Below are 26,946 nucleotides of genomic sequence, written 5' to 3'. Positions count from 1 at the left end.
CACAAAATAAATTTAATATATTTATTTCAGTATACATACATAGTATTTCACGATTTTCTTCAGGCTAGTAATCTTTAAACAAATTGCAATCATATCCAGACACTAAGCAATTAACACTTGAAAATTAAAAACAAAGAATCACGTACATTAAGGTAAATGAACCAAACATAATTTTAGAATATGCTGCTGTGTAGTGATTAAGGTAAATGAACCAAACATAATTTTAAAATATGCTGCTGTGTAGTGACTTTAATTATATGATCAGTTCCCCATTTAGTAATAAAAAACTAAATTTTGAGTTTTGTATGCAAATTATAATGAATTTAGTAGTGTATAAAAAATTAACTGTAAACTGATAAGGTATTTTTCAATGCATCCTTATGCAAAATGAGTCAAGAATTATTCTTTCTTTAATTGCATGTCCATAGCTTTATGAAACAAAAAATGCGAAACATAGTGGCAACTCTGACAAGCTGCCAGCTTTATGTCCCTGTCGAGGCTACTAGAGATGGTGGCCCTCAGGTAAACATCAACAATAGTAATATCAATAACATCGACTCTCATTTCATAACTCAAAACAAAACAAACCTTCAGTTTGGTTCTAAAGAAAAAAAATCACACTAAGAATAAAAGTTGTACTCTCGTAGCTGCAGAGATAATACACTACAAAAGAACATCCAGGCAGATGAGGTCAAAGTCATACTATTAGGGAGATACGGGACAGAATAACCACATAAAAAATTCTACCAATTTATGGAGTTGTGAGTGCATGCCAACTAGCAGCTTATCTTTGACCCCATTACGATTAATGTAACATTCCTGTTGTGATAATCATCTGTTATTGAGGCCTTAGTCATTGTATAAGAGAGGCACACTCTACATTTGATGAGGAGTGCACAAAACAACCTCTGGATAGAGAGAGAAAAGGCCGACATCATTCTTATTTGTATATGATACATTTTGAGATAATGCATGTTGAGAGTCAGAGTGAAGATTCTCTTTCAAATGTTGACTGGGCACTTGTTTGCGTGAACTATAAACTTGTGAGCGTCTTTGAACCCTCACAGTTGGTACATTTACAGATCTGCCATCTATGGTAACCTCACAGCCATGAAAATTTGCCATGGCAAAGAAAATCCTTAACAGATTATTCTCTGCCTCAGGGGAAAGTGATGGAAGAGTAATACTGAACGTTTTCCTTTTCTGAGTTTTGAGAACTTTTACTTGCTTATTATGTGTTGGTACTGTGTAATTAAACCTCAAAGGCTGCTGTCTAGATTGTCTCAAGTTATAGGAAACAGACCTGGTAGAGATACTATCTCCGGGGTCCTTAGATGATTCCAAGAGCTTCCTTGCATTTTTAGACCTGTCATGGAACTGCTCTCCCGATGATACTAGGCTGTCTGTTGTTGTTTTGTTAATTACATTTTTAATTGGAGACACACGGCATGAAAATCCCACGCGTTGAGGGTCCCGATCGGTCCCATTATGTTGCTTCTGCGGGGAATGACTTGAGAGAATTTGCTTGGGGCAATCATTCAAGTTGATATTCTTCCCTGCTGTTTTGTCCTTAGTAGGAGTTGAAACATTATTTTCCACTGACATAGCATCTTTGTCAGAATAAATGCAGACAATTTGGTTACTTGCCTTGATACGTTTAAGGGTAGGAGAGGATAAAATATCCCCACCACCTGCTCCATTCTCCGTGGAGGTGGAAACTGCAATAGCCTGAGGAGAGGACTGTTCAGGTAATGTGCTGTGATTGGTATCATCTTCGTCAAGATCTGCATTTTCTGATAACTGAGCACATTTCTTGTCACTGGTAGGATTCATGCTTGTTGAAGCAGAAGCCTCTTGTATGGTAATGACTTCACCACATATGTGTACACCATCATCCAAGGATTTTTCTAAAGCATTACCTGTGCTTTTATTTGCCGTGACATTTTCACCTTGACTCTTTTTGTCTTTCACATGCATCTTAGTGGGTGTCCGTGGAACTAAAAACATGGATATTGATCCTTTTGGTCCCATCCGATTCTTCAGGAAATCCATGGCATTCTCAAAGTCCTTAGATCTTGTAGGGATTGTTGGTTCCATTATTTTTCAAAGGCTGAATGTCTGAATCAAACGCCTTCAATCTCTTCTGCAGATGCTGAACCATGCAACTGCAATAGATAAAAATAGAAGAGTTGTTAATGCTAGTGGATATAAGAGCCAGGAGTCATTGAGCATTATCAAAACCACTTACAAAATCTGTACAGATTCCTTCAATCATAATGGCTGTGTTTACATTTATTTTAAGTTTATGAGCTCCGAAGCACTATGAGATTGTTTATAATAATAATAACTTTGGGTTGTAAAATTTCTAAACTTAAAACTATTTAATAATTGTAAGAAAAACATGATTAAGGACAAATTACAAATTTATATGAAATTATCCGAGTCCCACCGTCTCTGTAGCGGTTTCGTACAGGGTCAGGAAGCCAGTGGCTTGTCAAAAGTCCCCTTATTGTTCGTAACTATGTTCTCAAACTTCACATTATGGATGAATAAGCATCTCCTGTTTCCTGATCTTCATGCACAGGTTTCATAAATGGTAGTATGATGCTTGTTGTATCCTAGCCCAGAAATATTAGGTATAAGTAAATTATTTATTTTACTTATTGATACACAAAATATAATGGGTCAGAAAACAATAATTGTGTATGTGGACTGGCAGCCAGAGTGTATATATACAGATAAGCGATGGGGGGGGGGGGGTAATGGAGACGTGTTCGGGTCCTAGAGGGTAAGGCTGGGGGGGGGGGGGGGGGGTCAACGAGACGTCTCCAACTCTGGTGTGATCCTGGGACAACCCGTCCTCGACTCAAGTCCATTACATCCAGCGGTCGACCCCCCACAGACGAATTCATAAATTTTTACATGCTATTCATTTAAAACAGGAATTTTCTCATATATAAATAATATTATAATATATTACCCTATTGTGCATATATAGGCATAGGTTAGGTTAGGTGTTTAGGTTCTGTTGGCGATTATTTGCAGCGTTGTGGCTCGAACAAAATTCGTCAGTGAAGGATATTTATTTATTTATATACAAGAAGGTACACTGGGGGTTAAGAGAGTACATAGAAATGATGATTTTACATTCTTGTAAAGCCACTAGCACGCATAACGTTTCGGGCAGGTCCTTAATCTAACAGATAATTTAAATTGGTAATTTTAAGTAGGTAATTTCCAGCAAAATTGACAAAAAATAATGTTTATATGTACACTGTCAGAAAATTTTACACAATACACAATGACTAGCTTAATAAACAATAATGATAATACATAATATTTCTTATCTGGTAGCTGAGTGGACAGCGCGCAGAACTCGTAATTCTGTGGCCCGGGTTCGATTCCCGGTCCAGGCAGAAACAAATGGGCAATGTTTCTTTCACTCTGAATGCCCCTGTTACCTAGCAGTTAATAGGTACCTGGGAGTTAAACAGGTATTACGGAGCTGCTCAACCATCAACCCAATGATGTGTGGGCACCAGGGAGCCCATGCCGCCCACCGAACCCAATAATGTGTGCACGAGGGACCCCATGCAACCCACGAACCCAATACTGTGTGGGCACCAGCGAGCCCATGTCGCCCACCAACCCAATAATCTGTGACCACCAGGGAGCCCATGCCATCCACCAACCCAATAATGTGTGGGCACCAGGGAGCCCATGCCGCCCGCCAGCACAATAACGTGTGGACACTAGTGAGCCCATGCCACCCACCAACCCAATAATGGGCACCAAGGAGCCCTTGCCACCCACCAACCCAATAATGTGTGGGCACCAGGGACCCCATGCCACCCGCCAGCACAATAACGTGTGGACACTAGTGAGCCCATGCCACCCACCAACCCAATAATGCAGGCATCAGGGAGCCCATGCCATACACTAACCCAATAGTGTGTGGGCACCAGGGAGCCCATGCCGCCCACCAACCCAATAATGCGTGGGCACCAGGGAGCCCATGCTACCCACCAACCCAATAATCCGTGGGCACCAAAGAGCCCATGCCGCCCACCAACCCAATAATGTGTGGGCACCAGGGAGCCCATACCAACCACCAACCCAATAATGTGGGCACAAGGGAGCCCATGCCACCCACCAACCCAATAATGTGTGGGCACCAAGGAGCCCATGCCACCCACCAACCCAATAATGTGTGCACCAAGGAGCCCATGCCGCCCACCAACCCAATAATGTGTGACCACCAAGGAGCCCATGCCGCCCACCAACCCAATAATGTGTGGGCACCAGGAAGCCCATGCCACCCACCAACCCAATAATATGTTGGCACCACGGACCCCATGCCGCCCACGAACCCAATAATGTGTGGCCACCAAGGAGCCCATGCCGCCCACCAACCCAATAATGTGTGGGTACCAGGGAGCCCATGCCGCCCACCAACCCAATAATGTGTGGGCACCAGGGAGCCCATGCCACCCACCAACCCAATAATATTTTGGCACCAGGGAGCCCATACCGCCCACCAACCCAATAATGTGTGGCCACCAAGGAGCCCATGCCGCCCACCAACCCAATAATGTGTGACCACCAAGGAGCCCATGCCGCCCACCAACCCAATAATGTGTGACCACCAAGGAGCCCATGCCGCCCACCAACCCAATAATGTGTGGGCACCAGGAAGCCCATGCCACCCACCAACCCAATAATATGTTGGCACCAGGGACCCCATGCCGCCCACGAACCCAATAATGTGTGGCCACCAAGGAGCCCATGCCGCCCACCAACCCAATAATGTGTGGGCACCAGGGAGCCCATGCCACCCACCAACCCAATAATGTGGGCACCAGGGAGCCCATGCCGCCCACCAACTCACTAACGTGGGCACCAGGGAATCCATGCCGCCCACCAACCCAATAATGTGTGGCCACCAAGGAGCCCATGCCGCCCACCAACCCAATAATGTGTGGGAACCAGGGAGCCCATGCCGCCCACCAACCCAATAATGTGTGGGAACCAGGGAGCCCATGGTACCCACCAACTCACTAATGTGGGCACCAGGGAGCCCATGGCACCCACCAACTCACTAATGTGGGCACCAGGGAGCCCATGGTACCCACCAACTCACTAATGTGGGCACCAGGGAGCCCATGCCACCCACCAACTCACTAATGTGGGCACCAGGGAGCCCATGCAACCCACCAACTCACTAATGTGGGCACCAGGGAGCCCATGCCACCCACCAACTCACATAATGTGGGCACCAGGTAGCCCATGCCACCCATAGACTGAAGATGGTAACGTCACCAGGTACATATATTGCTGTCATGTCAGTGGCAGACACGACCTAGCTAGGTACGTGTGGGCTGCCTCCCACATGATAAGAGAAATTAAGAACGTTGTTACCTGGCTAGCAGGAGCGAGCAGAAGTCAGTCACTGCAGCAGCAGAAGTCGACACGGCTGCAGAAGGCAGACTCAGTAGCAGGAGCGGCAGCAGAAGGCAGACTCAGTAGCAGGAGCGGCAGCAGAAGGCAGACTCAGCAGCAGGAGTGGCAGCAGGACGCAACGTCACCCTCCGGCAGTACCAACAGCGTTCATTATCATCATAAATCCCTAAATTACTCCAATTTCCAACTATAACCCATAATAACATTCTCCCTCCTCGAAATTCCCACAAAACTCACCGAACTGCCTCACTCTATGCTAATTACAACATAAAAATCAATATATTTACACAATTCTTCAAAAACAAATTTTTGGGTTGGCGCCTCGAGGCTACCATATATAATTACCAATTTTGGAATTATTAGAACCCATTTACACGTTACTATAGCTTTCCTCGGGCAATATAGATGATGATTTACGTTAATAATTATGGTTGTATAGGGAATAATGGTCATAAATGCTGGATATATGTAATATTATGTGGTAACGCTGGAACGTCAGTGAGGCAAGGTCGCGCGGGAAAGATAGACGTATGTCGTCCAGCGTCGTCGTGCGTCGTCGTCCAGCGTCGTGTACAGCACACTAGCCTAGTCACAGGTACCCTCAACGCCCTGCAGTCCGTATTAAAGATAAAGGGCGGTAATTAATGTTGTAATATTGGGCTTTCTTCACCATTTAACCATAAGAGGCCCTCATATATACAATGACGGCTGATATAGGCCTAACTCATTTTGACCATTTTTTTTTATAATTTATCTGTTACTGCCTATATTTGAGATGGTTTACCATACAACAATTTACGCTGTAAGGAAGCTTTATATCAGCCGGTATGTGCTGGAGGCTGTCATAGGCTTAGTTCACATTTAGCATTTATTTTCGTTAACGTGAAACGGCTGATATACCTGAGGTGGTTCATCACCTCTTAAGACCGTGATAGGTTTTGATGTCTCATTATGTCTGGGTTAGTAAATTCTACCATCAATTGTATTGGTGGTTGGGTAGTCGGCTGATGTGGGCGTGGGTAGGCCTACTGGACTATGCCTACCCACATGAATAGGTCTACTTGATGCCACCCACCCACATGAGTAGGTTTACTCAGAGCTACATGCTCGCCTTTATGGGTATACCTATTCAATTCTGCCCACCTATATAGGTCTACACAATGCCATCTACCCACAGGGATAGGTCTGTTCAAACTTACATGTACAGTACATCCATGTGGGCAGGCCTACTGGATGCTGCTCGCTCACATGGGTTAGGCCGAGACAATACTACCAATCCTCATGCATAAGGCCTACTCATTTCTCATACTGGACACTGGCCCCCTCATGAATAGACTTGGTCGATGCTGCCCTCCCACATTGGTAGGCCTGGTTGATACTGGCCACTCACATGGGTAGCCAGCCTACTTGAAACTGCCCATCCACATGGAAAGGCCTATACTTAATGCTGTTAACCCACATGTAGGTTTGTAGGTCTACTCCATGATGCCCACCCACATGGGTAGGCCTACCCTATGCTGCTCACCCACATGCAGCATAGGCCTATCTGGGTTACTGTATGATTTATAGTGTTAATTTTTTGGCGAGCTTTGAAAGGTGTTAACATAGGCTTAAGTTCACATGCCAGCAGCTTGAACGTTTGTAGCTGGGTAATAGGCCTATATATTTGGCAAAAAATGGAGGTAATAATAATAATAATGATAATTTATTTACCCAAATGAACGTACATATGATACATGAACGGAGGAATATACATAGATAAGGCAGGTACATTGCCTGAAGTCACTAATATGCAGAGTGCATTTCAAGTATAACTTAAGTTATGCCTGAAGTTAGGTTGTGGCAGGTAGTTTAGGGGCCCTTACTATGTGGCAGACATGGCAGGTACAGTAATTTATTGGTCCTTACTATGTGGCAGACATGACAGGTACAGTAATTTATTGGTCCTTACTATATTGCAGATAGTTTAGTGACCCTTACTTTGTGGCAAACATGGCAGGTACAGTAGTTTTGTGGCCCTTACTATGTGGCAGACATGGCAAGAAATTTAGTGGCCCTCACTCTGTGGCATACATGTTAGGTAGTTTATTGGCCTTCACTATGTGGCACACATTATGGATAATTTAATGGCCCACCATCTTTAGTGGCCTCAACAGGAACTAAGAAGCTCCAAGGGCTACCATCTTTGACCTCGTGATCTCAACGGGAGTTTGAGGCCCTGAAGGCCACCATCTTTAGTAGCCTCAACGGGAACAGGAATTCCTGAGGGGCCACCATCTCTAGTGGCTTAGACTGGGACAGAAAGCCCTGAAGTCACCATCTCTAGTGGCCTCAACAGAGACAGGCAGTCCTGAAGACTGGTATTTCTAGTTGCCTTGGTGGAGAGAAAAAGCCCTGAGGGTCACCAACTCTAGTGGCCTCAACAGAGACAGGAAGCCCTTATGGCCTCCCAGTACCTAGAGCAAAGGTTTGAATCCTCATCACGGCTCCTACTAATTTTTTCATTTCTTTCAGTTGCTTGTTTTGGGGCACTCCTTTTTTGTGGTATTTTTCCTCTTTTCCTGGGTTGATTTGGTATCTCCAGACTCCTCTTGCCTCTGTTGATGGGGCTAGACTGGTAGGGTACATTTGACTAATAAGGCAGGCAGTTTGGGGTGCCACTAAAGACAGCCCTCTCAGAATAATATAAAGATTGGATCGTTGGCAGCAATTGGATTCTGGGCCCTGTAAAGGCCACAGGAGTTGGTGGCCCTCTGATAAAGTAGGAATTTGTAAAATAAATGGTGAAAAGTGATTCAGTGTACATTAACTACATTTGTAGTTGCTGTAGAGTTAAGACAACATTGTTTATGTATATGCAAGGAATTTTTTTATAAAACATAGGTGTATCAGGTCAAAGTGTGTTTTAGAAACAGGATAATATGAGTATTCCATACATCTCATGTGTACATATTAATGATAATATACTGACAGTACAAACCTGTTTTAGCTTTGGAACATGTGACTCAAAGTTAAGTGTGGATGTATATATTAAAAAAATATTGTCAGCTCTTTATAAAGAAATGCACAGAAATGCATAAGGAGAGAAAGCATTGATAATGAAAATTAAGCAGAACCTGTTCTACTGTCTGCTCAGAATCATGAATGAAGATTTGGAAAACTGGCCTGATGGTGTGGGTGAGAGTGACGTATGTTCAGCTAGCAGCACGCTACACGATGATACCATGAGGGAAACCGACCAGGAAGATCCTATTATAATGCGCAAAACTACTAAAGCACTTCGGAATGCCAAGTACTCTGCCAGATTCAAAGTAAGTGCTGTAACACTTATTAGTAGTTTAATGTTTGTTTTAATGAATGACAAGGGTGAATACTTCCTGATACAGTACAGTAACAAGTACAGTAATTACATAAGTGCAGTTACAGGATGAGAGCTATGCTTGTGGTGACCCATTTTCTCTATCATTTTGTCATGTCACTGAAAATTCTGTAGTAATGGTTTTGGCAACCACCAACTTCTCATTTAAATTATTCCAACTGTTTTAACCTTTGTAAAAAGGAACTTTCATATATATTTTTTTGGCACCTGTGTTTCTTGAGGTTGAATCCATAGCCTTGTCTTGTTTTTAAAATTGCAAGATTCAAAAATGACTGTGTCAATTGTATGTAACTGACATATTACTGGATAAACACATTCAATATATTCCCACTCATACTTGTCCACTTTCATCTCTGGTACTTTTAATTCTGTTGAACATTTTGGTTTACCAAGTACTGCACAGAGAATGAAAAAGTGACAAATGAAAGAGCCATCCAGTTCTTGTGTCATTTATGTGTGAAAAGGCACCAAAGACAGAGCAGTGTACCATTCTTCAGAATACTGTACTAGCTAACCTTTGCCCATTACCCAGTGGCATTAGTTCAATGTTGAATTAACATTGAGAATGCTGATTCAACGTTGAATTGGCATTGCTCTTGGATATTGTGTCCACCAGGTAAATGGCTCAGCTAATTAAGTCCTACAGTGTAGTGCATATGACACATAGTGCAGTAGTTCACAAAACTAATGTCAAAAAAATTGCATTTGGTAATTTGAGCAAAGCAGGTACTGTAATTGCAGATGGCCATTGAAACTGTTTGAGGGTTAATCCTGATGTGTGCATCATCTTGTAGCATCCAAGAACCTGTCCACATATGTCTCATTATATTTACATTATGAGTATCAGCTTAAGAAGATCCAATATGAAAAACCCATCTTTGTATATTTTGCTGTTGTTAATAACGTTAATATTATTTCTGTAATACAGTACTGTATTGCTAAAACTACATATTCTATAATGTACAGTAGTAGTGCCTGTGTCCATTATCAAATACAGTTTTTTTAAATCTTTCAACAATTAAAATTTTGCTACCATATCTTATTTAATCTTGAGTACAGTATACCCCCATTTCACTCGTTCATTTTCTCCTAATTCTTTTTTTTTTTTTTTTTTTTTTAAGTTGTGCCCTCCCAAAAAACTGTATATCGTTTGCTAAATTTCTGAACAATTTTATGTTGCTTCTTGTTTAGTGTCAAGTGTCTTCCTCAGCCAACCTTTAAAGTGTGTAAACAATCAGCTGTTCGATCTTAAGTGCCCGAAATGCACTGCGTTCTAGGGGCTTTGTGCATTGTACTTATCTTACTTATGTAACAAATGTTACTCTGTTACTTATGTTACTCTGTTCATGTATCATATGTATGTACACTTGTGTAAAAAATATTAACAAATTTCATTACAGTACAGGTATTATTATTATTATTATTACATATTATTATTATTAATATTAATATTATTATTACATATTATTATTATTACTGTATTATTATTACTATTATTATTAAAATGTCATTTTGCATATACAGTACTGTACTATATGTATCCTGTAGCATAGTGGTTGAAGCCTTGGCTTACAGTCGACGGATTCTGGTTCATTACTTGGGTAGGACAGAAATAGTAGGGCATGTTTCCTTTTACCTGATGCTGCTGTTCACCTAGCATTAAAATAGGTACCTGGGAGATAGGCAACTGTTGTGAATTGCATCCTGGGAAAAGTCAGTATTTGGCTTATACGGACTTCGGTAAGTCTAAGTACAGGCTTCCTGTCCCATACAACAGGAATTATTTGAAATAAATATAATTAATATAAGAAAGTGAGTATGTAAAGGTTTTAGAAAAAAAATTATTGATAAATTATATGAATTATAAAAGAAATTACATTATAATAATTACCTAATTAACTAAATAACTAATTAATCTTAAATTATGCTTGAAACACTTTGCATATTAGTGCCCTCATTTAATTTGCAACCTGTGTGCGTACAAATAAACTACTAATATTTTCTCATGTATATTTTAAAAGTAAAATTATTATTATTATTATTATTATTATTATTATTATTATTATTATTATTATTATTATAGCTGTTTACTAAATTCATGTTTCATAATAACATTTTTGTTTGCACTTTGGGCTATACAAAACTACTTTTCAAAGTCTATTAAAGTGTCACTAAGTTACATAATTGTCCATCTCACAGCAATCAGTAAGTCAGCTGAACTCAGCATTACCAATGTCAGAGGAGTTACGTTCCATCCGGAAGATTGTCTCTGAAACTTCACACCTTACCTCCCAGCTGGAAGACTGTCTTTCCAACCTACTGGCCAAGAAGCGTTAGTTTAAGATATTTTTCTTGTTTTATATATACTGTACTGTGAGTATGTATCCACTAGGAAAATGCTTTGAAATTTTCTTGATAAATTTCTGAACTGTGTTGATAATGTGTTGAAACACAAAACATTCAGAACTTTTGTTTCATTTTCCTAGTAGATATTTATGCATAATCAAATTGCACGTTTTTTGTAATTATTCTGTATATGTAGTACTGTATATACGTTCTTTGTGTATAGATAGGATCTTGTAGTAAAGTAGCTACATTCTCAACTTGCAATCAGATGCCAGGTTTGATCCCCCAGGTGTGACGGAAGAAATGGTTGAGCACATTTCCTTTCACCTAATAGACCTATTCAACTAATAGTAAATAGGTACCAGGGAGTTAGGCAACTGTTGTGGCATTGCATCCTGAGAAAAGGCAGTAATTTTTGTTTGTTTAAGATAAATAGCAATAGTTAGTGTGAATGGTGAGATTACAATAGTTTTTGTAAGTACAGTATAGTAATACTGTATATCAATATTGTGTGAGAGAAGTGCAGTAAAAAGTAATTTGTATGATGGAGAAGTAAAGACAATCCTCACTAACCTCAGCTAAAGTGAGTGCCCTTGACTGTTGCAGCAGGTGTGGACCAAGGTGACGCCATCTACAACTCTGCTCTCTTCACTCTCAGCCATGCTCGTGCCTCTTATGCCCGCTTCCTCATAGATGCAGAAAAGAATATAAGGTATGCCTGCGTCTCAAAGTGCAAGGATCAGGAATGCATATGAGTGATGCCGTAATGTGCCAGACAATTGTGCGTAAGGATCAGATGCACATCTTGGTGACTCCACAATGTGCAAGGCAATAACATATGGGATTAGAAATGCATATTCGTACAAGATGTGTGCATTGTGTAATGCATCACTAATTATCTCACTATCACACACAAATCAGTGATATCCATGTAAAATGTGTTTTGTGAAGTTATAAGACTTAGGTATACAGTATGTATAACTATAAATAATTATAGGGTGTGCATATAGTAATACATAGATACAGTACTGTACAATCATTAGCTCCATATTCAGAGGGATCAGACCCAGGAGCTAAAGCATAACTTACTTTCCCAGAGACAGTGCCTAAGTCTCCCGAATAAATAAACAGCCAATAAATTACTTATTCTATCGCATTTTCTGGTTTATTTGTTAATACAGTACTGTTCTGAAAAAACTCAATGTAGTGTCTTTAGCAATGTCATCAGTATCAGTCAATATAGTTTATAATAATAATAATATTCATTTATATTTATAATAATAATAATACAGTACCAGTACAGGTAGTTATTTATATTTACGTAAAATGTACTTTAAACATACAATGGCGTACTCATAGGTTCACAATGTAAATTACAGTGGCGGCTCGATTAACGAATTAATCCATTCTGGCACCGAGCTCGTCATGTGGAAAACTCGTCTTGCGAAACAACAACAAAACTGTCGTCAGAGGTGTTCGAGAACCAGCGGGAAAGCTCGTCAGTCGAGACAATTTTTTTGCCAGTGGCTTGCGTGTACTCGAAATACTCGTAACTGGAGCCGCTCGTCACTCGAGGTTCCACTGTATATAAAGCCACTAATATGCAGAGTATTGATGATGTAGAAATATATTTACCTGAGTTTTCCTGAGAGCCACTAACACTAGTGGCCTCGATGAGGACAGGATGCCGGTGGCTTGTCGAAGGTCCCCCCCATTTGCCTTGATGATCTTTTCCAGTCGTACTTTAAAAGTAAACAGAGTTTTGGCATTTATGGCTTTGGCGGGTAGGCAGTTCCATGGGTTTATAACCCTGTGGGTGAAAAAGCATCTCCTGTTCGCAGTCCTACTTATGTACTGTATGTCATTGTATTAACGTGATATGTATCAATGAGAAAATCCGTTGGAGCCATGAAGAGGATTCAAACCCTCACTCTTGATATTCCCAAGCACATGCCCTAGACCACTACACCACGACATAGTAAGAGCAATGTAACCTGGGAGTTACCTGAATCCTCTAGGATTCAGTTATTTATAATACTGTACTGTATATTTATAATTTTTATAACAATTGTTATAATTATAATTATTTTGTTATAATTATAATTACAATTATTTATAATATAATTTTCTATTATAAAATATATATAATATATAAACATAAATATGGTAAACAATAGATGTCCCAGGACAGTACAATGGGACACTCCATTTATAATTTTTCTGAATTTTGTACTAAATGCCATGTATGTGTGCAGGTCCCCTAGTGAGCTGGAACAGTACTTGGTGGACAATGTGGGTGGTGCTGCCAGCATGTTTTTCACCAGTTTGATCCAGTCTTGTACAAACACTAAGCCTGATGTCTGCACTTCAGTCACACCCACTGTAGCCGCCTCAGCTTGTATCTCTTCAACCAGCTTCATCACCGCGGCAAGATACAAAGATGCCCAAGTCAAAGATGTAACAAGTGAAGCAGATACGAAGGGTAAGATAAAACATGTTTTGTTTTGTCAGTGTAAACAGTATGGTATTATAGATGTAAATTCAGAATGGAGACTGAGGAAGATGGTTATGCATGTTCCATAGACCTGCCCCTGGTGCTGTACTATGCAGTACAGTATATGGATCTTATCTCTTTTGAGTTTAGGTCCATGTCGTCATGTTGACACTCTTTGCCATTCCCAACAGCTTGAGTGGTGTGAGATGAGATAAGTGTTTCAGGTTTTTTGGGCTGGCTCACTCTTTCTGGTACTTGATACTGCTGTTTTGTGCTGGTGCTGCATCAGAATATGAGTACTGTACTTGGCAGCTCCATGTGGATCTGACCTCAGTGCCCGTCTTGACCTGGCTTCAGTTTTGTGGGTCTGGTTCATGCAGTAGTATTATATAAAGCCTGAAATGCTTGATGTACTGTACAGTATTATAGTGACTTTATATAATTTACGTTGTTTACCTACGAATGCTCCAGTGTATCACGTTCAAATATAATTTATATAAATATAAAATTTTATAACAACCGAACAGGCTTTCTGTCTCTGGCAGAAGTACCCCCAGTATTATATGTAAGCTCCTACTTAACACAGAAAATTACCATGTACAGTATTTGTATATTTTTACAAATACAGTATAGAATGTAATTTATGCCTGGAATTTACCTAAATACTATAGTAAGCTGCAATATGCCATCTAAGGTGATTCCTTCATAAGGAAAATAATGAATACACTCAGAAAATCTGAATTAAAATCTGGTTAATATTTACTTTTTTCAGATTGTTTTGAATTGGCAAATGGGTTAGAGTATTCATCAGTCACTACTGCATGTGAGCAGAATGGATTCTGCACACCAAGGCAGGTTAGTTAGAGAGGATGATGTGGATAATATATATGCATGTTTTAGCTGTTGTATTGTATTTGTTCTTTATTTTAGCACTGAAGATGGAGCTGTGACTCCAGAATGTCTGTTATTTTCAACTGAAGATGTATATCTCTTCACTTATACTTTTCATCATAAGATTGAAATTTTCAAAAGGAAAATCCATGATGAGTGCTGTGGGAGGATCTTCAGGTGTCATGGAGAACAGCTTCTCTTGGTGGTGAATTGAGATATATGTTCTCACTGTCCTACTCATTTATCAAAAAAGAAAAAGACACTTTACAAGCTTACATATTTCTGTGGGGCTCAAAAGACAATTTACAAGATTACTTGCCTTCGTAAGGCTGAAAAGACAATTTACAAGATTAGTTAGTACTGTACTTAGGCTTATGGGGGAGCTACTGAGAATGGAGGGGGAGAGGCTTGCTCAAAAATTCTAAGTTTGAATCCTCATGAGTGACAGTTTAGTGTTTTACTTCAAGTTCAGTTTTAACCTAGTTTTTTTGGAGCATAACTGTGCCCTAATCACTAGAAAAACATTAAGACAAATATCCATCCAAATTGAAATTCTGTAAATCCTAAGACTTTCTTCATTTTAAAATTCAACTTGAAAAAATCTTCAGGACCAATGCCACCAGCTTCCTGTCTGAAGCTGAAGCTTGTCAAAGGTTCAGTGAACCTTTAACAAGCCACCAGCTTCCTGTCCCTGTCAAGACCACTAAAGATGATGGTTCTCAGGGCTTCCTGTCCCTATCAAGGCCTAAAAGTTTGATGCCTGAAATACTTTGTGTATTTGTGGCTGAAGATGAATTATGCTGAATACCTACCAATACTCCATTGTATGTTTCAAATGTACTTTATATAAATAAAAATAATTATTATTGTTATTACTGTATAATTATTATTATTATTAGTGTAAAAAGTAAACATTGCATTTGTGTCTTATTGTTACTAGAAGGATGAAAGAATAGAAAGTAGCCCTTCGACCCCAGTAGCGGCTGCAAGACCCAGGAAACACAAATGTGAAGTAACACCTTCCACTACACCTGCATCTGTGCTTACAGGGAATAAGAAAACACCTGCATGGAAAACACAGTTAGTAAACTGTCTCTGTATTCTCTATATAAATGCCTAGGGACCAGTTGTCAAACTGATGTGAGATACTGTGTATGTAAAAATTCCACCATTTCTAGCATGCAGACATTGACAGTGTTTTGGTTTGTCCTGGACCTTATCCAGTCATGGTAAGTTGATAGGGGGTCCAGGACAGACAGAAACATCATCTTTTCATTTCTTTTCATGTGTGTGGCTTGGGTCAATTGTCTCACATACATTTTTGTGACATATTTTCTGTATACAAACCCTATTATCTATAGCCATCAGCTATATTCCTAGCCAACTGACTTTCTCTTTATGAAAGAGATAAAGAGCTCTCAGGGGATAAGCAAAACTTATTGCTCTGTGGTTCTTTGTTTGATCCTAGAGTATTCTTTATAAAAGTAGATATATCTACTAAATACATCATATAAAAGTGGCTTACCCTGAATGAATTTTTGGCATCAGTACTCACCTAGTTGTGCTTGTGGGGGTTGAGCTTTGGCTCTCTGGTCCTGCCTTTCAACTGTCAATCAACTGGTGTACAGATTCTGGAGTCTATCGGGCTATATCAAACCTACATTTGAAACTGTGTATGGAGACTGCCTCCACCACATTACTGCCTAATGCATTCTATTTGTTAACTACTCTGACACTGAAAAAATTCTTTCTAATGTTTCTGTGGCTCATTTGGGCACTTAGTTTCCACCTGTGTCTCCTTGTTCGTGTTTCCCCTGTGTTCATACTAGGTCCATTGAATCCATCCAGTACATCCATTAGTATTTATAGTAGGATGATCCATCATTATCCCAACACCCTCGAGGCATTTTTTAATTCTGCAAAGTATTATATAACAAAGATTAATGGGAAGATGAGGAACCACAAGTGCAACCCTCAACCTGTAACTACACTGAGGTAATTCCAGGTGTTTGATACAGAAGAATATAATGAGTACAAACAATCCTCATCACATATAAAATAACTTTAGAAGAACATCAACAAGTCAAAGAACTCAAACGCTTCACTTGTGCGTGGAAATTGGAATTCAGTTCAAAATGATAAAAATAAGTACCTGTAATTGATAGAACAATTTGTTAACCTTCAATAGGCTTTTAACACTGTTAACCATAATAACCTTGCTAAATTATATCACTATAGAGTCTGGGTCACTGCCTTCAATATATTTGATCTCCGTGACAGGCACCAAAATGTGCGTGAGCAACACTACTTCTCCCACACTGCCAGTTAATACTGACATTCCACAGGGTAGTATACTTGATCTATTCTTCTTTCTCATGTACAGTACATTAATGACCTACCAGATATCACATAACACCTTAAGTCAATACTAATTGTTGATGGCAACCTTTATTTCTCAAACACTAACCCAGTTATATTGTTTTGTTACAGGAAGCTATACTCTCCAGCTGGCAAAAAACGTCTCACCTTTGCTGATGCCACCTTCCAGTTATCTGAGGAAAACACAACGGCTGATCAACTCCACTATCCGAAGACAAGGCCTGGTACATCAGTTGCACACTACTCCAGTTGTAAATTCATCCCTAAAAGTGTACAAATTCTATCAAGATCCTTGTCCTCAAGCTCTGAAGCTGATATTTGCAACTCTGACACATCCAGAAACATACGTTTTTCACAAAGTTCTGAGAGCATGTGTGAGGAACCGCATACTAAACGACTTTGCCATTCTCCAAGCATCAAAAGATCAGTCACTCCATTCAAATTTAAGACTTGTTCACTATTTAACAAAGACTCCTTTCTCTTAACCAACGGTTGTCAATTTTGTGATAACCGAACACAGGACCCAAAATTCAAAGAAAAGGAAGCCAGGCCCTTCAAGAGGAACCTCAGTTATTCGGAGCTCAGTAACAGGGATCGTATTCTTGAGTTACGTCAACCATTAACCAAGTGTGTTAAAATTAAACTAGCCAGTGTTAGTTCTAATGACAAAAGCAGAATATCTAATGATGTAAGATCAGACAATGGTACATCAGTAATTGACAAAACCAATATAGAGTCCATTAGCACTGCTACAGATATATGTGAAAGTACACAGCAGATTTTTCAGGATGAGGTTATGTATACCAGGTCAGATGAGAGCTCACCTCATGCTTGCACCACGCCAGACACTGTGTATGTGAAAGCTCGAAACTTCAGTATTCAGCAAGAAAAAGTGTTCAACTTTCTTAGCGAGAATGGTGAAAAAAAAGGCTCGCCTGTTGCTTGTTGCCCACTAGCTAGTACACCACCAAGATACAGTAAACCAATTTCTTCCATTTAATAGTCCGTCTGATTTCATAATAAAAAGTGTACACACAAATACTTATGATTCAGAAGATACTAGTTCACTTGTAAATTACAACTCGCAAGAAGATTGTAAAATGGCAGACGACCTGAAGGGGTCAGTTAACCAGGATTTGAGTCCTAGTTTGGTATGTTCAACCCTCTTACCTCTTGTGGTTGATATCAACACTAGCGTAGAAGCAAGATCCCAAATGGAAAGATTCAAAAACACCCATAAAACTTGAGTGTATTACAAAAGGAGCAGATACATTACATCCTACTTGTTCCACAGGAGCAGATACATTGCATCCTAGCTGTTCCACAAGAGCAGATATTTTACATCCTAGTTGTTCCACAAGTAAATCTATGCAAGGGCCAGCTCTTCTCGTCAAGAAATTGCACACACAGATACCAAAGCAGTCATTAGCCATATCTAACATGCAATCTCTTCATCCTAGTATGAATCTTGAAACCCATCTGAAGTTGCATAAACTTGACAGGCAGACTAATGAACCTAATAGTCACTTGTAATATAAAAAATAATGATTTGTGTTCTTATCAGCAAATGTTAGGAAATTTGCAGCTCTGTTCAGATCAGCTACTCTCACAAGATTTACAATCTAGCATATCGGATTCATGTGTTGTGACACCTAGCCAAAGATTACGTATATGGTCCCCAGATCAACCTATCTCAGGAAGCTTTGAATCTAGCTCATCTCAAGAGCAAATTGTAACTCCTAACCAGAGATTGAAGATAAATAATGTAGTTTTATCACCAAGTGGAATGCTAGAAACTTCTGAATTTGAGTCCTTTATCACTCCAGTAGGGCGACCATTTGTGTTTCCCATTGGAGCTCCTCGGAAGGCTTTGCATGCTACTTCCAGACAACATCCACCGCAGTGTAGGCGAAGTCTTGCCAGGTACTGTAATATTTTTATGTTCAATATTTATATGTACAAAAAATATACAGTACTTGCAACATTTACATATAATGGATTCATTTTAGTGCAGTAGATAGCTACAATTTCATTATTACTGTATTTAATTGACTACATAAGTAATCCAATGTTATAGATGGCAGGGTCCATGCCATGGCAGTATTTAATGTAGCATTCTTGATTATGTCTTGGATATGCATGATGATTGATAAATAGGAATATGTTGCAGAAGTTAAATATATTTAAAATGTGTTAAGCAGAGGAATGGTTTTCATAGGGTTCAATGATGCATTCATGACAAAAAAAATGTATTCTCTACAGGCAGTTTGCTGAAGAAGCAACAAGGGCTGCTTCAGTTGTTGACACCCCACCAGATTCCCCAGTTGGGTATGTAAACTTTATTCTTATAAGCGGACGAGTTATTAACTTAATTATGATACATTTTCTCTCTTCTTTTGTTAGTGATGCTATATTGTATTTTATGTTAATATTTTTATTTGTTATATATCACTAATCATGAGAACATGGTTAAATCTCCAATAAACCAGATGAAGATATTTTTTTAGGTGTATATTTAGTTTCATTCATAGGTGACTCATACAGATCCTCACAACTGTGGCTGGAGTGAACAGGCATACAGCCATAACTAACTTACGGCTGACAGTTAGAGCAGTGACACATTTTAACATAAAATGTATCATGTTCTCGTGTATATTTTTGAATATATAAAATATATTTAATACTGTATCTGTACTGTTATTTTAGTTAACTCTAAAGCTATGAGTCTGAATTAAAGTAGTCTATACCCTTTATCATAAAGTATCACTTTAGAAAATAGTGTATCATTTGATACATTTTCTTTAACCAATAATATAAATCAGGTGTCTTCTCATATAGTATTAAGTATTACTCCATAAATGTAAAACTCAAATCACTCATCATTTAAAGTTATGCCAACAAAGCTGTGTGTAATTAGTGGCTGTATAAACAGTACATATTCTGAACCTGCTAAGTAACTACTGTAATCTTATCTTATAAACCTTTATAAACCATAAGTAACCTTTATCTTACAAATAATTATTATAATATAATAATTATTTATAGAAAGTTCATTTGAAGCAGGATACAGTGGAGTATTCATAGATACATAGTGTAATTTATATAAAGGTATTAACACGCAGAACATATTATTGCAGAAGTACTGTATGAATGGTGTGTACCCCAACTTTATGTACAGTTAAATAAATTGCAAAGACTTAAATGCTGACACTATTAATCTATAATAATTAACCTTACTATCTTTGGTGGACTCTCATAACTGAAACTCCAATGTGCATTTTCCAGATTTGTTGGAAACCAGTTTCTTGAAATGGAGCATGGAGGAGAAATGTGATTTGTTATCTGCAACTTATAGACATATAACCGCCTGAAACAACCCTCAATCCCTGATGCCTGCAGCAATCCTCTTTTTCACAACGTCTGTAGCAATCCTTTATGCACAAAACCTGTGGCAGCACTCTGCCTTCAACACCTTCAGCAATCTTCTGTGCATGGTAGCTGCAATCCTCAATGCACAAAACTTGCAGCAACTCTACACATGACTCTTGTAGCAACTTTCTACACATGACTCCTGTAGCAACTCTCTATACATGATTCCTTTAGCAATCCTTTACTGTACTTGCAAAACCTGCAGCAACACTACCCCTCACACCTGACTGAAGACAGCTGTGCGAACATTTACTAGCAGATACTACATACATCAAGATAAATTCAAGACGTTCATCATTTTGGCAATATACTAGTTTGTAATTGGATTTTTATATTCTCTTAATGTTTTCTTAAGTTTTAAGCAGTAAGTTTTGGCAGTAAAATTGCAGAACATATCTAGGCAAGGATAATTACTTATTATACAATACTGTATATGCAAATACATACACAATACAGCACAAACTATATATGTAATGTATATATACATATATATATATTAAAGAAATTGCAAGATGTGAGAAAAATATTACAAAGTACAATCTGGGTGCATGTATGTGCAATTTCACTATTAGCAATTCATCGGACTATAATCAACTTATCACTAGGTTACAGGTTTGAGCACGAGAATGCTCTTTAAAATACTTAAAGACTATATATATTAATATATTTTGGTTGTCAATAATTAGGATTGTTATATTATCTTTTGTGTTAATGTACTTTAATTCACTCTATATAGTACATTATTATTTAAAGAATAAGTCACACTATCAGGACTGGAAAAACAAATACAACCTACCCATTAGCATGTGAAGAGATAAGCACAGGAGATGCCTTTTCACCCACAGGATTATAAACTCATGGAGCTGCTTAACCTGCCAAAGCTGTAAGTGCCAAAATGATGTTAAATTTTAAAATCCAACTGGAAAAGATCATCAGGGTGACCTTAGACAAGCCTCCAGCTTCCTGTCCTCGTTGAGGCTACTAGTGTTATTGGACATCAGATAAATTAAAATCGTGACAATGTTTTGGCTGAGCCAAAACATTGCATATTACATCTTCAGTTTGTTGGGTTTAGCATTTACATTATTTATTTATTTATTTGACATTTAAGTGTATTATTTATTGTAAAGTTAATAACAATTGAAAGATATTTAATGAAACAAACTTTATGGTTAAGTTGAAAGATATTTTTGTTTCTGCATTTTCTCGTAACTCTTTAAATATTTGTTAATACTACTGGTAATTAGATATTTACTAAATCTATTTATTGAAATGGTTGTAGTATAATAGATAGCATAACAGTTTTATGTAGATACCACACATGACCTATATATATATATGAGAGAGAGAGAGAAACCAATACTATTCAGGACTAGAATTCATCTGGCATTTATATGCCCACTTAAAAAGCCTGTACATACTTCCATGAACATGGCTGCTAAGTCTGTATTTATTAAACAGTTTGAGCTTAGAAAAGATGTGAGGGCTTTCTTGAACCAAAGTTATTACATTATTGTTATAGACAACCTTGTAGTGCTTCAGAGGTCATAACTTTAATAAATGCAGACTAAGCCACCATGATTAGAGGAAAAATGTACAAATTTCATGGGCCTGTATGTAAATCCTGGTCAAATTTTTTATTTATCACTAAAGACAAATAGTTTTACAAAAGATGTCAAATCTTTTGTAAAATCTATGTAGTGTGTAACAAAATAAACGTAAAGGTCATTTTCATTGTTGTTTCCTAAAACCATGAGCACACTATGATAAATTTGTATGAACTAAACAGAATAAATGGGTAATGTTCAATTAATTAAGTGCAAGAATGTGTTGCTGTAGACAAAATTATAAGGGATTACCATGGTGGGATGACCAAGGATTTTATAAACAACTCTGAAATTAGTAGTAGTAGAAAAAGCTATACTTTCCCAATTGATTGCTAATATTTTTACCTTGACTACATGTGAATTACAATACCATTGATAAGCTACTTCATTTTCTTCAATTCATAGCCTTCTAACTGTTACATTGCGCAAGGGTTACATTATCTGTATAGTAGAACATCTTAAAAACGGTATGCTCATTTCAAGGGTTAAACAAACTATGTGAAAGTCATAAGGCCTACTCTTGGAGAGCACATTTAAGTGAGAAAGTTGAAAGGTAAGAAATATTGAAGGGCAAGAAAAGAAAAAGCTTTTTAGTTTTTGGATATTTCTGTAATTTTATCGTCTTGTTACTTACTTATTTTATCGTCTGTGTTGTTGATTTAGGAGTAACAATGACCGGAAGATCAGATGAGCCCCAGGTACCTGGTTTCAGGAAATGACTAAAGGGGGTTGAAAATCCCCATCACTTGTGTATTGGCAACTGTCTCACTACTGTAATAATAACCTTCTACCCAGACAAGGAACTTTATAAATGATGGTAATAGAAGTGTATAGATGGAATTGTATAATTGATTATAGAGAGGATTGTATAACTAATAGTAATAATATAGACAAAGTTGTATAATTATGATAGTAATATTATAGATGGAATTGTGTAACTCTTGATAGAATATTTCTCGTAGTTTCTAAGACAATTTTGTTGTGTAAAATGATCTTAGTTGTTACAGCTTTCAGCCCTCCATCCATTTAATTTAAGTTCACAAGCTTTGAAGCTCTAATAACCCAAGACTACTATGGTTAATAATCAACCTCATAGTGTTTCAGAGCTCAAACTCTTCAATAAACATAAATGATGCCACCTTGACTGAAGAAAAATGTACAGGTTTTGTAAGTGATAGCATCAATGTGTGATCAATCTTAGGTTGGCCCTCAGACCAGAAAATCCTAATGCAGTACTAAATGCAAGTTATAGCCCATAACACATTTGATAATCTTTCACTGCTTATCTTAAAAAAAAATATTTTGACATTTTACAAAAACTTGCAAAGCTTTAAATTTTTAACACACACGGGTACCTCAGTTAAGAATTTAATCCGTTCCTGGGGACGTTTCGTAATCCGAAAATTCGTAAACCGAAGCGAATTCCCCCATAAGAAATAATGGGAAATCAATTAATCTGTTCCTGACTCCCCCAAAAATTAACTTCAAAGTAAATTTTATGCCTAATTCACCCAAATCTTCACTATAAAAGTATGTACAAGTTATTAAGTACCTTTACTGATGACTCCTGTTGGTGTATGAAAGACGGTGAGGAGGAGAGGTGTTATTGTTTGGAAGGGCCTTCCACTATAACAACATCAGGCAGTGAGGATTTCTCTGGGGTCCGCTCTGGCATGTTTTACCTGCATACCACTAGGACCTGCTTCTGACTTCTTTATTTTCTCACTCGAAATCATTCCATTGAAGATTGTTTTCCCTTCTTTGCAACATTTGTCCATAGTGAGGCATCACAGTGTCATTGAAAAAGTTAATGTAACGGATTACTACAACTTTCTCTGGGCGAGTCGTTTCAACAAAAGTGCATTTCTTCCCACAGTCTACACTGCTTCCTAATTGTTGAGGAAGGGACATTCTCTACTGCCTCCTCCTCCCCTGAAGAAATATCCTCAGCTGCCTCTTGTTGCTGCTCCTTGTGGTCATTCTCACATGTGTTTTCTTGACTTGAACCTTACCACTGGCTTTCTTGGGACCCATGGCGAGATATATAATAACAACTTTTATGTTCAAATGGCCGAAAAACTGTAAATCGTTGCAAAGAATTCAGGTGGGAGACACTGGGAAACTGAGGCGCGATTGCTGTGCCACCACGTGCTAGGTCAGCCATATGCGTATCCTGAGGTAAAGTTCGTAACCCGATTCAAATTTTCCGAAGAAATTGGGCTTGTAACCCGAAAAGTTCGTAAAGAGGGGCATTTGTGAACCGAGGTACCACTCTACTCTATTAGATCAACCTTGTCTTCATGATTAATATAGTAATGCAATACAAAACAGCATTTAAAGGTTGAATATTACAGAAATATGATTTTTGGCTTTTAATCCAATAAGAAATAGGTATTCAAATAAGGAAAAAGTTTTGTAATTTGAATTAATAACTCCATCAGCATTAAAAACATGTAATTTTGAACGTGGTAGCCTTTTAAAATGTAATAACAGGGGGAGAAGAATAAGCATTAGTGCACCCATATCAGTGTATGTCATTACTAAAGCATTAATTTTTACTCATTGAATAACAATATCCCCTTCCAGTAATGGTTAAGGCAGTTTTCCTTTTTATTTCCAGCAGTCTATCCAACTTCTCGAAAGATTTTCTCAGATATATTATTGTGATTTTATTGTGCAGATATCCATTATTTTATTTAGAAACCCATATACTGTGCCGTATATATATTTTAGCAAATTTTCTCCAGTGCACTATTACACCTTTTTTCATCAATTATTCATCATGTAAGAGAGAATGTTTAAGAATTCTTTCTTTTCTAGTTATGTTGGTGGGTAGGCAAGTGGCCAACACAGTGACAAATAGATAACACAACCATATACAGTACTGTTACATGATGCTCTCATAGCATGGCACTTCTGTGCCCAGACATCCAATGAGCAAATTTTATTACCATTTTCTTGTTTACTTTAAATTACTTTTCTACATAATGATCTACAGTAAAGTCACACCAAATTGAGGTGATTGCATACATTGCATGTCAGGACAGCATTTTTATATTCGTGCAAAATATATTTTCTTACCTTAGTTTAAAGTTTAAATACTTATGGAAGCCAAGCAAACATTTTAAGTTTATTTCCAAGATTTACAAAATATTGATGTGTCTGCATGTACTGTATTGTATCTGTAAGATGAATTACTTTAATATTCTTGATCTTAATGATAATTGGCAACATACAGATGGTCACATACAAATGTTAATTTATGACAATTTTATTTTGAATTGAATGCTAGATTACTGTGATAAGGTCAATTTCATATTTTTGTCTCCAGTATATGGGTATATACAATAATTATAGCCCCTGTATTGTTACATAATTGAATTAAAGGAATTGATTGATTTTTAAGTGTTTTCATCCTGTAAATTATAAATATTAGTGATGTGCAGAGTTTGTGATCCATAAATTATATTATTAATTTGTATAAATCTTAAGTCTTTTATAGTTTATAAAGTATACTACACTGGCTATATAATCGGTTCAATAATGGGAATCAGTACAGGGATGTATACACCTGTAGACATGCCTAACTTCTGTGTATACACTGATTTTTACACACCTTGACAAGTGGTCTAGGGTGGACCACTTTCCTTTTGTGTGCGTGTGGAGGAATTTGGTGCCTAGGACCCAGAGATTACCAGTAGTCTCATCATCCAGATTAAGGTTAATTAGGACTGTCCATGCAGGTCACATTCAGGTGGGAAAACTGGTCAAAGTTTTATCACTCCAAACCTGAAGCCAGATGCTTCACAGGCCATCTTTACTGCATTTTTATACCAAAATCACATCTAGATTGTCCTAATTCTCAGGGTGATGACAAGTCTTGCTTTCCTAATGTCCCTCTGGGTTGCTAGTCCTCAATGAAATCTATAGTGGCTGATAGCTTTGATGTTGTTCATGTCCTTTTGTTCTTGAATTTGTATTCAGTGATGTTTAATGATTTTAATATCCTGTGCTACATATACAATCTTTCATGGTCAGTGCCTTCTTTTGATAATTACTGTAGTTATTTTGTCACATCAAGACACCACTCACAAATAAGAAATAAAACTCTCAACCCTCTTCAAATCTGGTCATTCAACAAGGCGAGTTATCCAAGTTGGGCCATAAAAGGCAAGTTTCCTTTCCTTCAAATAGGTTATTGGCCTGGTATGGCCAATGAGCATGTGAGCTAAGAAATTTTCCAGTTTCAGGTTCTAAGTACACATTGAACAAAGAAATGTTTGACAATGAAAAATTCATTACTGGATAAAGCTACCTATTTTGCTGTGTAGGTAGGTTAAATGTATCGAGTAAAAAAAAAAAAAAAAATAGGCTTGACAGAGTTGAGGCGCATGACATTTTGTTTTTTACCAGGTAATGGAACAAGTCTACAACCTGATTCCATACTCGGCAAACCACTTGTTTTTTGTTAGCCTGCAAAGTGCTTGTTTAGAATAAATTATATTTAAGAAATTATCAAAGTGTTAAGCTTATATGTCATTAGAACAAGCAAGAGCAAAATTGTATTCAGGATGTCAATACAAGACCAGGAAGACTAGATGATTAACATCAGAGTCTTTCTTGATTTTATCAAGACAACATTTTGGATCATTGAGGGAAAAAAAATCCTGAAAATTAAGATATACAAAATGGAACAATAATTTTGAGTTTGTTCCATGACTTGTCCACGAGTTAATCTTGTGTCTGATACGTCACCTAACCAAAACTGTTTTCCACCTTCCATGATTGGGTGATGCACAATTTGTTACATAGTAGCTAACCATGTAGGCTTGTGGGGTGATAGGTTGCACATCACCCCACAAATGACTACAGAAAACCAGTAAAGCTTGGCTTCTGAAGGATTGGAGAAGTACAAATTGTTTCTTTAGCAGTTGCATCCACTAGGTCATCAGAAGGAATCT

The 26,946-nt window shown here is 37.9% G+C and overlaps 2 protein-coding genes across 2 annotated transcripts; one reads left to right on the top strand and one right to left on the bottom strand.

Annotated features, from left to right (window-relative positions):
• Positions 1-7: 7 nt before the first annotated feature.
• LOC123769807 (uncharacterized) lies at positions 8-5,593 on the bottom strand. The gene is made up of 2 exons (XM_045761109.2): positions 5,419-5,593; positions 8-2,165 (listed from the first exon to the last, which is right to left on the bottom strand). Exon 2 carries the CDS (start codon positions 2,095-2,097, stop codon positions 877-879), a length of 1,221 nt encoding a protein of 406 aa, XP_045617065.1. The 5' UTR covers positions 2,098-2,165; positions 5,419-5,593; the 3' UTR covers positions 8-876.
• A 254-nt stretch (positions 5,594-5,847) lies between these two features.
• Positions 5,848-20,372, top strand: LOC123770128 (uncharacterized). The gene is given in 12 exon segments (XM_069301033.1): positions 5,848-6,055; positions 8,597-8,771; positions 11,039-11,171; positions 11,792-11,897; positions 13,441-13,667; positions 14,452-14,534; positions 15,511-15,650; positions 17,061-17,943; positions 17,945-18,183; positions 18,435-18,872; positions 19,212-19,277; positions 20,235-20,372. Coding segments are annotated over 11 exon segments (2,535 nt in total). The 5' UTR covers positions 5,848-6,055; positions 8,597-8,600; the 3' UTR covers positions 20,284-20,372.
• Positions 20,373-26,946: the final 6,574 nt, after the last annotated feature.

This window comes from Procambarus clarkii, chromosome 45 (genome assembly GCF_040958095.1).
Source record: "Procambarus clarkii isolate CNS0578487 chromosome 45, FALCON_Pclarkii_2.0, whole genome shotgun sequence".
Lineage (NCBI taxonomy): Eukaryota > Metazoa > Arthropoda > Malacostraca > Decapoda > Cambaridae > Procambarus > Procambarus clarkii.
This window is presented reverse-complemented; position numbering and strand designations above follow the sequence as displayed.

Coding starts and splice junctions, on each gene's coding strand:
- LOC123769807 (XM_045761109.2), bottom strand. CDS start 2,097: ATGGAACCAACAATCCCTACAAGATCTAAGGACTTTGAGAATGCCATG.